The following is a 16,924-nucleotide window of genomic DNA, read 5'->3' as shown; positions in this document are numbered from 1 at the left end:
AAATAACCCTATTACAATGACAAATTTTGTGGAGAAAAATAAAGAAAATGAAAAATCTTCATTTTGCAAAGAATTGGTGGGAAAAAATGACAACATCAAAAAGCTCACCATGCCTCTTACTAAATACCTGGATGTCTACTTTCCAAAAAGGGGTCATTTGGGGGGTATTTGTACTTTCCTGACTTGTTTGGGTCACAAGAAGTGAGATAGCCACCAGTACATCAGATGTGATCAATTTTGTGCGATTCGCACCACAGCTTGTAGACTCTCTAACTTTCACAAAGACCAAATAATATCCACTAATTTGGGTTATTTTTACCAAAGACATGTAGCAGTATAAATTGTGGCCAAAATGTATGAAGAAAAATTAATAATTTGCATAATTCTGTCACAGAAACAAAGAAATATGCATTTTTTTTCAAAATTTTCGGTCTTTTTTCATTTATAGCGCAAAAAATAAAAACCCCAGAGGTGATCAAATACCACCAAAAGAAAGCTCTATTTGTGGGAAAAAAAGGACACAAAATTCATTTGGGTACAGTGTTGCATGACTGAGTAATTGTCATTCAAAGTGTGAGAGCACCGAAAGCTGAAAATTGGTCTGGGCAGGAAGGGTGTTTAAGTGCCCAGTAAGCAAGTGGTTAAAAGAGGGAAAGTGTAAAAAAAAAAAAAAAAAAAAAAAAATGAAAAAAAAAATGTAATATGTAAACATTTTTATAACCACACGCGAGAGATCGCTGCGAACGTTGGAGCGAGCACTTTCAGGGTCATTCCACTCACTTGCACTCTCAGAGTTGGCCTGCTTGGCTCCCTTGCTGATCTTCGGCGGGGGCTCCTTTCCCTAGATGGGGTCTTATCCTTCCAACGGTCAGGGCTGCGTTTGGACTTGCGCTTCTTGCTGCGCTGCGGCGGGGTGATCAGGACGGTGGGGTTTTGGGATCTTTATGGGCTATAGGCAGATGATCAGTACCTGCAAGAGGAGACATGTAAGGAAACGAAGATGGAGATTTCACCTTATTTAGCAGAATATAAAATTATATGGGAAATCTCCAGCAAGCAAACGGGGGGGAAAAAAAAAGGGGAAGATAACTGTATATAGATTTTGACGATTTTACTTCTTAGGCCTCGGTCACATAGGGGTAGTATAGCAATTGTCTGCAATGACTGTCCACCCCCATGGGGATGGCACAGGTGATGGAATGATTGAATTACTAGTCCCCTCTGTTACTGCGGCAGATGGATTTGTTGTTCTTAATGATACAAGAGTGGTGGTAAACAAAAAATAAAATAAACAGGCTGCAAAGCTGAAATTCTGTGTGGGGGGCGGTAAAACCCACAGATCAGCTGCCTGACAGGGCTGTACACATGCCGCGGCCATGAAACTTTGCTGCATTTCATCCTGGGCTGTAGAATTCGATAGGTGGTACCGCCTCTCAAACTTGCCCACTAAGATCAATGGGGCTACACTGCAGCTGTGAGCCAAAAACACTCGACTTGGTCCTGGCAATGAAAACCAAAACAGGCATCGGAAGCCGGCAGTAGCACCACCTGAATGGCTGCCAACTGCGGCTACCGCCCTCTAAATAGCGAACCACCACAGATCACTTTTCAATGGGTCGTAAGCGTTACCACAAATGTGAAAAAAAAAAAAATCCACAACTGAAAGTCCAAACCTCGACACGGACATGGAGATCCACTGGTCGTGATTGAGAGGCTTTGCAGGCTTATAATATTTGCATGTATTTTTTTGTGTGCAAGGATCTAGCCTTTAAACTTTGAGAGAAAAAAAAAATGTGTATATATATATATATATACAAAAATGTGTATATATACAGACACATAAAATATTATAATATAATTATAAACATTAATATACAATATTAAAATAATATATATATATATATATATATATATATATATATATATATATATATATATATATATATATATATATATATATAATTTTATTATATATTAATGTTTATAATTATAGTGTGTGTGTGTGTGTGTGTGTGTGTGTGTGTGTGTGTGTGTGTGTGTGTGTGTGTGTGTGTGTGTGTGTGTGTGTGTGTGTGTATGTGTGTGTGTGTGTATATATATATATATATATAAAATATATTAGGTTATATAATTCATATTAATGTATATATATAAATATATATATATAATTTTTTTTTATATTACACACACACACACACTAATATATAAATATATTAGTATATTTAAATATACTTTATATACTTAATATTAATTTATATAGTAAATATAAATATACTATTTTGAGATATTTTGATAGAGATTATATATATATATATATATATATAATCTCAAAATAGTATAAAATATATATATTATATAAAAAAAATTAAAAATACACACATATTTTTAAAAATTATATAAAAACAAATTGTGTGTGCGCGCGCGCATGTGTGTATCTCATAAGATAAAATATAAATTTAAAACAAAATATTATATATAAAAAATAATAATAATTAGGTTTTAAATTTATATATGAGATGCACACAATTTTTGTTTTTATATAATAATTTATCCTTCATGAATGTCCCAATAAAGACAAAGCAGCGGTCACTCACCGGCCCTCAGTGCACTGCATTGCCAGCACCGTTCTTTGGATAACACGTTGACAGCATTGCACTATAGGAGACAAAGCAGGGATCAGCGGACCATCGGCATTGCAGAATATTCCAATAACCGAGAAGAAGGATTACTCACCTGAAGGCACGTCCATCGGTCAGAATTTGGAATATATTTCAGATTGACTTTTTTCCCTCTAAAATGTAGAACTCCCTGAAACAACAACACAAAGCGACATTGCAGATACCGGCCTGTAAGACGAGCGTCAGCTGTGGGGTTCAGCCGTACAAACCCAACAGAGCAGCCAAAACAACCTGGACTAATTGACACAGCAGGACAGTCTGACAAGATCAGGACCGGCCAAAACTTTGCTGCTTAAAAAAGAAAAATTAAGACAAATTTTCCTTGTGCAAAACCTGAATAGTTTCAGAAACCATACAATGACAGTATTTTATAAGTTCAGTACTAAAAATAAAATTATACTTGTTCTTTTTAACAAGGTAAATCTAAAATGTGGACAATTATTTTATATAAAAAAGTCTGTAAACAACGCATGCCGCACACATGGCAAAGTTTAATGATTGGCTAAGCATGCGATTTAAATAAAAGTGCCCGAAAATATTAATAAACGCTCTTATTCGACTTTATAAGGGGTCACATGACAACAGTGCCCGTTCTTTTACCCCTAGCTGCAAGAGACGTGTCTGCCGGTATAATCATGATGGCAGCAGTGTGTGCGCGCTTCTACCCCAAGCACGGAGGCTGTGGGTGGAGCCTCAAACTGCCCCAATCACAAGCTAAGGGGCGGCCCTGGAGGCATCTACCTGTATAATCACAGGCACACTTACTGGAGCATATTTGATGTATTACGTTTGTACAGCACCCTGTATACCAATACTACAGAAGTTCAGGATGGCTTGACAACAAGAAACCAGCAGCAAATGGGTCATCTTGTCATCAGAAAATGAAGCTGCTGGCAGGATCGCCAGGTAACCGGGACACAAAAATACAGAGCCAAGACGTTTGTACTCGCATAATAAAAATACGGGAATACAACATATGTATTGAAATGCTGGAAGGCCCTGGGCGTCACTGGGGATGGGTTGCACTGTTGGAGGTTGTGGACATTAAGGGCTGGAAGATCTAAAGCAGACTAGGGGGCACTGTGGGAGGCTGGGTAGCACAATGGGAGGCTGGGTAGCACAATGGGAGATAGAAGGCACTAGGTTAAGGGATCTGCACATGGCTGGTGGCAAGGGAGGTCAAGGCCTGGTGGTTGTGGAGTTAGGAGAGTCTACAGCAGATTTGGTGGCCATGTGAGAATGAGGTTTCTGGAGGGCACTATTGGAGGGTGAAGGGCTGGGGGGCACTGTGGGCCACCAGGGGAGGTTGGAGGCCTGAAACAAGTGTCCCTACTAAAATATCCCCATGTAAAGACTGTATACGTTTGGGTTTCCCATCACTTCCTTCCCTTGAGACAATGGTGTCCAGGACAAATAGAAGATGAATGTCTCCAGAAGGGACACAGATAGCGATAAGATCTTGAAGTGTAGCTTCTGAACTCCAAAGGTCCTGCTCATATAGGAGTTGGAGTGGTATTTGGACAAAGCAGGAATGGTTTCTGGGTTGGTAGCTTTTGTACGCTAAGAATTTTCAGTTTCCTTGGCTTCTAACTAAAAAGGACCAGAGATTGAGGTGCCACATCGAGAATTAATCTAGAATAAAATAGATAGATAAGAGAGAGACGCTCACCAAGCCAACACACTTTGAGGGCCTGAAGACAGTATATACTGGACCAAAAGTATGCAGCATTTTAAAGACTAAGTCCAGTTTTAAGACCACGTTACACCTAAATTTAGGGCTTAACATACAATATGGTGTCAAGTGCACTACCCAAGCTCAAAAGAACCCCTCTCTCTGACAGCTGTGAAGATTTAAAATGCTGCGGCTTGAAGGGCTCTGCCCACACAACTGCGTCATTCATTCACAGAAACCTTCACCTCTCATCTATTAGTCCACCTCGATGTCCCAAAGTACAACAACGTGCAAGTTACACCTACCCACGAAATGTATGATCCACCCAACACTGGAAAAAACTCAAATGGCAGTGTGCTGATGCAGATAAGAGTGCCACAGCAATTGATGCCAACCCTACCAATCAAAAAATGCCAAATGTACCAACCGCAACTCTGGCCACCTCCACATCAGGGTCGTCCAGAGGCAATAAACAGATATGGCCAAAGGTGAAAGGGCACACAGCACAGAAATAGAATGAGAGATTGAAATCACCCAAGATAACCTCTTTGGGTCATGCAAAGCGAGGAGGATGAATAAATAAATAACGGTCATCACCCAGTGAAGACAAACCATACAGCACCCAAAGACAAACCGTACAGCACCCAATAGTCTAAGCTCACGGAACCTCTGCTAAAACTTACTGAATCTACAACTCATGATACAACAGTCTGATGGTCAGTGGGAAGAATTCTCCTTACATTTGTGGTCATTCGGAAGAATAACCCCTTACAGATAGCTTAAAATAAAAGATCAATGGTGTCAATGCAAATTTGAGAGTCAGAAATTGCTCAAGGAACCCCTAGAAAGCTCTGGAGCAGTAGTTCTCAACCCTGTCCTCAAGTACCCACAACAGGCCATGTTTTGGGAATTTCTCTGAGATAAAATAGCTGTCCAAAATACCAAGCCATTGGACTTTAAAGCACCTGTGCAAGATAAAGGAAAACCTGCAAACATGGCCTGTTGGGGGTACTTGAGGACAGGGTTGAGAACCAGTGGTCTAGAGCAGTGGCCATCAAGATCCACTAACAGGCCAGGTTTGCAAGATAACTGAAATCCATCACAGGTGATATCATTTGCTGCTCAGTGATTGCAGTATTCTAGTCTGTATCTCCCCCGAGGTAATACATAAAACTTGGCCTGTTTGTGGGCCCTGAGGACAGGGTTGATGACCACTGGTCTAGAGAATGCAGCCCTTTGGTTACCTTCATGTGGCTCTTGGGGCACTATTCCTCCTACCAGACACCAACCGTGGTGCACAATTCCTGCCACTGACACCAACGATGGGCCACTATCCCTCCTATTGACTATTTCTCTTCCTATTGACCACAGGTGCTATGTAATTGCTTTACTCCCACTGACCACCAAGCCCTAGTCATAGTTTACTTCCACTGATGCTGGAACATGATCTACTCACACTGCCCACATTCTGCCCCCCCCCAAAGTCTAAAGGAGTGTCAACTGACCCTTTGTTTAGAGGCATCTGCTCTGGAGGAACCCTAGGGTTACATGGAACCCTAGTTGAGACCTGTGGCTCTAGACAATTAATGCGGAATAATGTGTGGTCAGATCATTTTCAGCTCAATATCGAAGGCCAATGACATAGGACTTTTTTTCTTTCGAATGAAAGTATCTCCTCTATAAAAAGGTATGTCAAGACAAAGGGCTGGAGAGAAATCCCTTCAGTCCCCAGAAATACTCCCTACTCCCCATCAGGAAACCATAAAGAAACCTGTAACTATAGAGTAACTGCGTTCTCCATACTACCTCTCCTGATGCACACCACAGGAAGCCTTCAAACTATTTTTCACACTGCAGGAGGAGGAATAATGAAGAAAAACTATTCCGACTGGGAACAAAAGGATGCACAAAGAAACCACAATGGTATTTTACAGCATGCAATGTCATCCTCCACTATGGTCCCTTTACGTTCTGAACACCAAACGACTACAAGCACCACAAAATTCAGTCTGTCTGCATGGATAGCACACCACCTCCATCCAACGTGTCAGTCACAGATGCGCGCACCCCCCTAATTTCAGATGCATCTTCCTCAGATGAGCTTTAAAGTCAGACCCCTTTCACACCAGGGCGTTTTGCAGGCGCTATAGCGTTAGAAATAGCGCCTGCAAAACGTCCTAAAGAAGCTGCACCATTGTTTGTAGTGTGAAAGCCCCGAGGGCTTTCACCCTACAGCGGTGCGCTGGCAGGACGTCAGAAAAAAGTCCCGCCAGCAGCTTCTTTGGAGCGGTGAAGGAGCGGTGTGTTTACCGCTCCTCCACCACTGCTCCCCATTGAAATCAATGGGGCAGCGCTGTAATCCCGCCGGCAAAACTATTGCGGCGTATTGCCGGCGGTTTTAACCCTTTTGCGTCCGCTAGCGGGGTAAAAGTGCCCCCACAAATGCGCCGCAAATCCGGCGGTAAAACGCCACTAAAAATAGCGGCGTTTTACCGCCCACGCTATCAGCGGTGTGGTGTGAAAGGGGTCTTAGACAAAGCTGTTGGACCACCCCCACAGATTTCAGCACAATCACATCTAAAGGGACAATGCTAGACGTTTCAGCAACACCACACAATAAAAATGTGCACATAGTAGCCATCTGGAAAGACAGCGAATAAGAAAAAGATGCATTGTAGGTTAGCGCCCCTTTCGGTTTTGACTACCAAATCTCTTCTATTGGAGGACTTGTTTGTAGGCCCAGCGCTTAAAAAAAAAAAATCTAGAGCGCGACAACTTGAATGTTCTATTCCCCGCATCGGAGTTCTGTAAAATATATCCAAATCTCCCACTTCCCAAAACATGACAAGATAAAATCACCTACCCAACCTGGGAAAGTAGCCTTATACTACACATCCACCAACACAAGAACCAAAAAGGCATGTCACCAATATATAATTATCTACAAAACAAACAGGTATTCAGTAACACACCCAATATACAAGCCTGGGAAAGGGACTTTGGGGAAGAATACACTGAGGACCAATGGGGAAAAAAAGCCCTTAGTATAACATATGCATCTACCAGAAGTGCCAACCCGTGGTAACTGGTTTATGTTGCGATGGTATCTTACCCCATATCACACATCAAAATTCGCTCCTGGATCATCCTCGGAATGCTGGAGGAACCTGGGGGACCCACCGCACATACTGTGGGGTCTTGTCCTCCTAAAAATACTGGGCTTGCATCTTCACTATAATTGAGCAGGTTAAAGGGCATACAAGTTACATCTTCCCCGGGAATGGCACTTCTATCACTAGGTATAGACTTAGGCAAGCCACACCAGCGTCAAATTTCGAAAGAATTTTTTCTTTCGAAAACCTTATCAAAGAATTCTCGTTCGTATTTAGTGAAGCTGCAGCAACAGCTGATTTTCGTGCCGCCATCGAACATGTTGGAAATTTTTTGATAAACGAACGATTTTTTGAATCAATGATGGGAGAATCGTGCGAGAAATGTAAAAAACGAAAAAGAAATGCGCATGTGCAAGAAAAGAAAAACATCCCCGGAAAGAAAAAGAAGATTCCCAGCCATTAAAATTATTTTCTGTAGCAACATGGAGGTGAAATTGAAGGCTTGGTTGGCCCAGTTCTGAAATCAATGGTGGCTCCATCGGATCACAAAATATTCAGATTTTCAAAAGAAAATTCTTTCGAAATTCGACCCATGTATGGCCAAAGCCTTAATTCCAGCCAAAATGATAATAGTATCTCATATACTTTTAGCAGCCAACCTTTAAAAGCGGAGTTCCACTGGTTTTTGAGTGTATTAAAAGTCAGCAGATACAAAAAGTATAGCTGCTGACTTTTTAATAAACAGACACTCACCACCTGTCCCACGGTCCAGTGATGCAGCCGCCTGAAGCCTTCGTTACCTCCTCCTCCACTTTGTGGCGCCGACATTGTGGGCACCTGGCTGTGACAGTTTGCAGCTTCCCAGTGCGCATGTCGCGCTCAGTCAATGGCCTAGGACAGCGATGGCAAACCTTGGCACCCCAGATGTTTTGGAACTACATTTCCCATGATGCTCTGGCACTCTGCAGTGTAGTGGAGCATCATGGGAAATGTAGTTCCAAAACATCTGGGGTGCCAAGGTTCGCCATCACTGGCCTAGGACATGTGTGCGAGCCGCGCTCCGTCAATTGCCAGGCAATGTTCTGGGACCTGTGTGCGAGACGCGCTCTGTCAATAGCCGGGCAATATTCTAGGACCTGTGTGCGAGCCGCGCTCCGTCAATGGCCGGTCAATGTTCTAGGACCTGTGTGCGAGCCGCGCTCTGTCAATAGCCGGGCAATGTTCTGGGACCTGTGTGCGAGCCGCTCTCTGTCAATAGCCGGGCAATGTTCTGGGACCTGTGTGCGAGCCGCGCTCTGTCAATGGCCAGGCAATGTTCTGGGACAGTGATGGCGAACCTTGGCACCCCAGATGTTTTGGAACTACATTTCCCATGATGCTCCACTACACTGCAGAGTGCATGAGCATCATGGGAAATGTAGTATGTAGTTCCAAAACATCTGGAGTGCCAAGGTTCGCCATCACTGTTCTAGGACCTGTGTGCGAGCCGCGCTCTGTCAATCACCAGGCAATGTTCTGGGACCTGTGACGTGTCCCAGATCATTGGCGGGAGGGAGGGGCCGCCTAGGTGGCCAGAAGTGGGACAGGAAGTTCCACTCCAAACCAGGTTTCCAGCCCCCCCCCCCCCCCAAAAGACCGTGCCAATTGTGGCATGTCAGGGGGCGAGGAGTACTTAAAGCGGAAGTTCCACTTTTGGGTGGAACTGCACATTAACATAGTCAGACATTGGAAGGGTAGCACACCATAACGTGGCAAAAAAACTGCAAATAATAAACACACACAGTGCATATAAAATACAATTTTCATATAGTACAGGTAATCATCTGAAGATTACTGAACTTTGGTGCCCCTGAAAGAAGTTGTATCCACAGAATATGGGGCCGTCAGCTCCTAACATGAATGTGTGCATGGCTAGCTTGTGATAATCTGTAACTCAGGTTCTTTCACTGGGGTGGTGGGTGCACTGGCGGTAAAACGCCGCTATTTTTAGGGGCACGTTACCGCCAATTTTGTGGCACTATTCGGCTGCTTTTACCTCCGCCACTAGCAGCCGAGAAAGGGTTAAAACCAGCACAAATTACTGCTGCAGTGGCACTATGCCAGCGGTAAAGCCGCGCTGCCCCGTTCATTTCAATAGGCAGGAACGGTGTATACACCGCTCCAAAGATACTGCTAGCAGGAATTTTTTTTTTTTTAGCGTCCTGCCAGCGCACCGCTCCAGTGTGAAAGCCCTAGGGGCTTTTCACACTGAAGACACAGTTTTCTTTTACTCTGGTCGGTTAACTGACATTTCTCTTACTTTTCACTGTTCATTTATCTTATGTTGATTTTAACAAACAGCATGATATGGATCACTAGATTTTAACTGGAATTTGTGTCAACTAGTGCATCACCTTCAACTGTATGTGGGACAGAGATAATATAAATAATTGTTATCCTCTTCATATAATGAACCATGTCCGTTATGCAACAATAGTGGTTGGGACCGACCACCATAAACACAATATGTCTTGTACTTCTTAGCAGCAATTCCATATCTAGCAGACACGCAGGGCGCCAAAGAGTGGAGGATGTACCGATATGATCATGTGACTAGACGAGTACTGCAGATACGCTAAAACTAAAAGCTGTGACTGCAGTGCCTTAGGACAGTGGTCATCAACCCTGTCCTCAGGGTCCCCTAACAGGCCAGGTTTTATGTATTACCTTGGGGGAGGATGCAGACTAGAATACTGCAATCACTTGAGCAGCAAATGATATCACCTGTGATGGATTTCAGTTATCTTGCAAACCTGGCCTGTTAGTGGGCCTTGAGAACAGGGTTGATGACCACTGCTTTAGGAGATAAACCTATGAGATGTCTGCAATGCAACACAGAAGATTTCTCTGGGAATCCAGCTGCCTTGCACTTACCTGTAATCGAAGTATGTCCCATGTTGTGCAAGCAGCTGGATACCGGAGGAAATCTTCTGTGAACGGATGCCCGGTCCTCCTCCTGGCTCTGCACTTCAAAAGACTGCAATGGTCAACAGCTTCAGGTCTTCAGGCAAAACAGCAGTACAGATGGTCTGATGGGGACACATGTGTCTTTCTTCTGCCATTGAGAAGTTATTTTTAGTTTTTTTAATTGATTACACTGCTTGTAACACAATTTGTGAATGATTGAGAACCAGGAAGAGGACAGGGCCTCCTAGCAGTGAAGGTTTTTTCAGGATCCAGCTGTCGGAGAGGGACTTTTACCGGTAAGTGACTAAAGCTGTAGATTTTTTTTTTTTTTTTTCTACTTAAGCTTAAAGCCGAGTTCCACCCAAGAATGGAACTTGTGCTTTAAGTGACGGTGACCCCCTGCCGTGCCACATTTGACATGTCATTTTTTTGGGGGGGCAGCGGATACCCAATTTAGAGGCATCCAGCTCCCACTTCCTCCCGGAGCTCTGTGGCACTGGAAGTTCATCTCTCTCCTTGCAATCTTCTGGGACACATCACAGGTCCCAGAAGATTCCCCAGCCATTCACAATGTGCAGTGCAGCTCACACATGCTCAGTGCGTGCCAGGCTGTGAAGACACAGCCGGGTGCCCACAGCAAGAATGCAGGCGCCGTGGAGAGGAGAGGGAGAGGAGCGGGACGGGGCTTTGTACGCCCGCCTCGCTGGACCCCTGTATTATTAAAAGTCCGCAGCTACACTTTTTGTAGCTGCTGACTTTATTTTATTTTGGTGGCACTCCGCTTTAACTTAAGTTTAAAAAGAAAAGATTGGGATTTAACCAAAAAACCCTCACCTAGGGGGGTGCAGCATCAAGCGGATCTGTCCCCTGCTGGCTCTGCAGTGAGGACTGAGTGCTCAAACACTGCCGATCGTTCAGTTCTCCCCCTCCGCTCTGAGCAAAGAGCCGTGACTGTCAGTCTCATACTCTCTGCTCTCCCCTCCAGCACTCACTGGAGCGCTGGGCTGTGAAGGGGGGCAGGGTCAGTGGATCGCTGAGAGGCTGAGCCAGGTGCCATTTCAGGGATGTGGGTGGATGCTGACCATATGGTCCGGATCTCTCCTGAGCCTGGACCGGCTGAACGACATCAGCCAACAGCAGGCTTTATCCTGCTGTTGGCTGAAAACGGGTCACAGGAGTGCAGAATGAGCACTGATGCACTCTTGTGATCCATAAAAGTACAGCCAAAAAAAAAAAAAAAAAAAACATTGGTCATAAATCTCCTTTATTATGGGGTGTGTAATCTTTTTTTAGGATTACGTTTACTGGAGCGATTGTTATACGGAATTTGCCAACCCTTTCACAGAATTGTTGGCAAACGTATTCCTTCATTTCTGACTCTGGAGGTGAAGTTTTGTTAAAAGAGAAGATATCATAACACTGAAAGAACAAGATCTATAAATCAAGAGGACTTTCAGCCACCGGAATGCAGAAGGTGGCGTCGTTGTGGCGTCACTGTGACGGGATCTTTGCTACACAAAAGGAAACGGTTCCAGCTTTGTGCTCAATGCCTCTTATGGCATCGCTCTACCAAAGAACAACGGCCGATATTATGACTGCGGTCCCCATCGGCCATCTGACACATCGCTCTCCACAAGATGAAAATAGATCGGCAGTTAATAGTAAAAAGAAAACTGAATTGTTCTAAAAGGATTTTTTTTTTGTTTTGCCTGCAGTTATATTAAAGGTCAACTCCGGCATTCTGACCCTCCCTCCCACCCCAAAATAAAAATTCTAAATACATACCTTAAATGAAAGTTTCCTCCAGCCGGACATGTGTGGGGAGGGTTTTTTTTTTTTTGGAATGAAACGCGTTATTAAACCCTCCATTTAAAAAGTGAACCAGAGCAGCATACCTCTTCCCTTCCTATTTTTACCTTCAGTCCCGTCACTTTCCTGCTATTTCTCGTTAAGTTTTCTCTCAGTCCTCCGTCTCCATTTATGGCCACTTCACACGGGCTTCAGCTTATATTAGAGCAATGCGAACAGCGAGATTTGTCGAAGCTTTTAACCACTTCCTGCCCCACAACAGTACATTTACATTTATTTGCACAGGCAAGAGATATTAAAATGTAGAAAATATATTATTAATTAATTTTAATATATATATATTAATTTTAATATATATATATTAATTTTAATATATATATATTAATTTTAATATATATATATTAATTTTAATATATATATATTAATTTTAATATATATATATATATATTTATATATTAATATATATATATATATTAATTTTTATATATATAAATAAATATTAATTTTTATATATATTAATTTTTATATATATTAATTTTTATATATATTAATATATATATATATATATATATATATATATATATATATATATATATATATATATATATATATATTTTTTTTTTTTTTTTTTTTTACATACTGTCACCAGTCCAATTACCTGATCACTGCCACACCATCATATGTACTGCACTGGTGACAGTATGTATAAAAAAAATAAAATAAAAAATAGAGATAAAAAAAGTATTTTCCCTCCAATAATTAAAAACAAATTCCAACTTCAAAAAACTCACCATGCCTCTTACTAGTTGCCACTTTAAGGGTGCTTTCACCCTGGGGTGCTGCAAGCGTGAGCCGTTTACCGCTGTTAAAAGTACCCATGTTGAGGAGCTGCTGAAGCACTTTGCAGACGGTTTAGCAGCGGCGCCCATTGATTTCAATGGGCGCCGGGCATTTTGGGAGCGGTGTATACAGCACTCCCGCACTGCCCCAAAGATGCTGCTTGCAGGACTGTTTTTTTTTCCCTGTCCTGCAAGCACTCGGGCTTTCAAACTGGGAAGGCATGAGAGGCGCTTTTCAGGCACTTGACAGGTGCTATTTTTGCGCTAAAACGTCTGAAAAAGTGCCTCAGTGTGAAAGGGGTCTTAGAAAGCTGCTGGCAAGCTTCAGCACTTATTGAAAGCCTGCCAGCAGCTTGCTTAGAGTGGCAACCAACCCTCCCGGTAAAATCCGTGTTCGACATTTACAAAACTAGAGCTAAACGGTAGTTTAAAAGCTACAAAACTCGCTGAAAGCTCTGCAAATGCTTTGTACAAGCTTGCTGCTCTTATACAAGCTGAAGCCCTTATGAATCAGGCCTTAGGGTGACTTCCTTACCCTGCAGAGGTCCCTTCGGGGGCCTAGCTGTAGACACACTTATGAGTGCACCCCCAGCCCCAAGTGCTGATGCTGAAGGCTTGAGGATGTAAGTTGCTCCTCCTCCAGGAAAGGAGTGGCTCCAAAATCGGTTGTGGAGACGGAGACACCTGCAGAAAATCTAAGCTGGGCATGCATGCGCTTGGTTTTCATGGTGCAAAGGAGAATAAGGACATCTGACCCCTTGTGTGAAGCTTAAACTGCACACTCCCCAACTGGAAGTTCAGGGAAGTGGTACTGGGAGATACGGAGTAAGCCGCTTTTATAAAAACCAATTTGTAAGTGAAACATACTATAAACCAGGGATCTGCAATTAGTGGACCTCCAGCAAAACTACAAGTCCCATCATGTCTCTGCCTCTGGGTGTCATGTTTGTGGCTGTCTTGCTATGCCTCATGGGAATTGTAGTTCTTAAACAGCTGGAGGTCCGCTAATTGCATATCCCTGCTATAAATAATGCATGGATTTAAAAAAGGTGGGGGGGGGGGTTGGAGAAGAGGGTTTAATACCACTTTACATGGTCCTCACTGCTAGGTAGAATGGCGCTCAAGCTGTGTCGTGAGAGCGCCATCTTATGGACTGTAAGCCCAGGCGTAGTGATGGGGGCGTGTCTATGACAGCCTGGGCTTACAGAAAGCAAGCTGAATGACGCTGGATGTCATTCAATTGAGAAGTGGAAGAACAGTGTCTGCTAGGGACAGCGCCAGACAGTAGGTGAGTATTGCAGTGAGCAGATTTTTTTTTTATCCTAATGCATAATAAATAAAATCGAATTTTATTAATTAAGGCTGGAGTTGGCCTTTAACGCTACTTTAGCTGATGGTTCCCTCTACCCACCCCCATTTACTTTTTCCTGGTGGCACGCCATGGAGAACTCTGCAGCCACAGACACAGGCAGTGTGTAGCCGTGTGCTTCCATCACACGCATGTTCAGTACGTGGCACACAAAAGATACACAAGTGTGTCACCAGTCACAGGTGCCCCAGCACACTTGCTAACCCTCTGCGAGTGCCACCTGAATCCCATTCCCCCCCCCCCCATCACCCTCATCCCACCACCCCCCCCCCCCCCTTCCTGTCCATCCTTCCACAGCAGCGCTGAACCGGTGGATAAAGCAACCTTGTTGGCTTCCATGCATCCGACGGCCTCTTCCACGAGGGAAAACTCCACGCAGACAGAGCCGAGGCTGTAACCTGGGGACAGCATGTGATACAGACGGGACGCCAGTTAGTATGACATGAAGAAAACAGGAGCAGTCATAAAAAAATACACAGCCCTCCCAAGAAACATAGCAAATCATTTGATCCTTAGGGTCATATACATGCAAAACTGAAATTTACGATACAGAAAGAGGTTTTGAACAAAGAGCTGGACTGAGATCTACAAGAAAATGGACATCTAGGAGACTTTTGCATTACCTCAGATACCAAAAATATAAAAAAAAAATAAAACCTTGAAGTTGAACAAAAAAAAACAGTACATATCAATATCTGTTCTAAAGGCAAAAGAATAAAAATAAAAATAAAAATTAGGTTTGTGAATGGTGCGAGGGAAGCCGCTATGGATAGAGATTTCCATGTATGAGCAAATCCTCACTGGTCATCATTCAGGCAACAATCTAAGGAGGTCCTATAAGCGGCATGGACACCCTGGGCCAGCGTTTCTCAACCAGGGATCTGTGGAAGGTCTAAGGTTCCTCCTGAGGTTTCCAGGGGTTCCTTGGGCAACGAGCAAAAATGTTCTACCTACCTACACTGACCACCAAAACGCAAGGGGGCGTCATTTTCCACTTACCACCAATGTAAAAGGACTCTTCTACAACACCCACTAATGTTCGAGGACATCAGATGCTTTACGGTCTGCCTTTCTTTTCTGCTTTTTATTCATTTCAAGATAGTTTTGTTTCTGCATGGTGCACTACATTGCTTAGTCTTTTATTTAAATCTTTCTTTAAGGTGCTTTTAGATCCTCAAGTTTTTTTTTTTAACCTTAATGTCTTCTCTGCATTAAAGGATATGTAAAGATTTGTTTAAAAAAAATAAAAATAAATACATGTTATACTTACCTCCTCTGTGCAGTTGGTTTTGCACAGAGTGGGCGTAATCCTCCTCTTCTGGGTTCCCCCAATGGCGCTCCTGGCTCCTCCTCTTCTCGAGTGCCCCGTTGAAGAAAGACCCGCTCCAGGTGTCCGATTCCGAAGGATCTCCTCCCTCTTCAGGTGTGGGGGTGCAGCTCAATATGCAACCACATGCAGGAAAAGAACAAAGATCCGGATGGCTGCACTCCAATGAAATATAAATTCTTTATCATCATCATCATCATCATCAATCCATACAGCAAGGATAAAAGGAAAAACGCCAACACGTTTCACACCGTCATGCCAGATTACTGAGTAAGCACCTGGCTGGACGGTGTGAAACGCATTCATTTTTCTTTTATCCTTGCTGTATGGATTGATATTAATAAAGAATTTATATTTCATTGGAGTACGGCGATCCGGATCTTTCTTCTCTCGGGGCACACGTGTGGGCACACTCACGTGTCCTGCTGCTGCGTCCATTGACACAGACAGCAGGACTCAGCACCGCCCCCCCCAGCTTCCTGCATCATTGGATTTGATTGACAGCAGCGGGAGCCAATGGCTGCACTGCTATCAATCTAGCCAATCAGGACCCGAGAAACCGGCTGGTGTACTCGTCCCCGTCGCTGGAAAGACCGGGTTCAGGTAAGTAAAAAGGGGGCTCTGCTGCATCACAGGAGGTTTTTCACCTTAATGCATAAAGATGAAAAACCTTGGAGGGATTACAAACCCTTTAAAAAGAAAAGCATGGGAATTTTTCTTTATTGTAGAATCATACTCACCTAGGTGGATGCCGCAACCCCTGCCGGCTCCAAGACCGGGTTACTGTCAGTCACTGCTGTCTGCTTGGTCCTCCACCCCCCCCCCCCCACTCACTGGAGAGCTGGAGCGGCTCGCCGAGAGTCTGAGCTGGGTGCCGGTCTAGGTATGCGACCGGATCCTGACCATATGGCCACAATCTTTCCCAAGCCAGGTCTGGCTCTGTGGACATAACCTGACAGCAGGCTTCAGCTCGCAGTCTTCTGAAAACGGACTGCACTCCCGCGATCCACAGAAGTACCGCCAAATGAGCTTTGGCTGTACTTCTACTTTAAGGTAAAATCTTCTGTGCCTAGGACCCCCCCACCTTATACTTACTTGAGCCCGATATCTCAATCCAGCGATCACTCTCTCCTTTCTCACAGGGCAGATTGAAAGCAGCTGGTGCCACACC

At 43.6% G+C, this 16,924-nt stretch overlaps 1 protein-coding gene across 1 annotated transcript in view; it reads right to left on the bottom strand.

Annotated features, from left to right (window-relative positions):
* The window catches only part of LOC143927112 (uncharacterized), a 57,495-nt gene that overhangs the window by 17,211 nt on the left and 23,360 nt on the right, over nucleotides 1–16,924 (bottom strand). Inside the window, 5 exon segments of the mRNA XM_077451067.1 lie at nucleotides 760–923; nucleotides 926–970; nucleotides 2,595–2,655; nucleotides 2,734–2,808; nucleotides 14,751–14,824. Coding sequence (XP_077307193.1) covers nucleotides 760–923; nucleotides 926–970; nucleotides 2,595–2,655; nucleotides 2,734–2,808; nucleotides 14,751–14,824 — 419 coding nt within the window.

Source organism: Lithobates pipiens, unplaced genomic scaffold (genome assembly GCF_037356315.1).
Source record: "Lithobates pipiens isolate NorthernLeopardFrog02 unplaced genomic scaffold, aLitPip1_a1.2 Scaffold_23, whole genome shotgun sequence".
Classification (NCBI taxonomy): domain Eukaryota; kingdom Metazoa; phylum Chordata; class Amphibia; order Anura; family Ranidae; genus Lithobates; species Lithobates pipiens.
The sequence above is the reverse complement of the archived record's forward strand: the minus strand, read 5'-3'. Positions and strand labels throughout refer to the sequence as shown.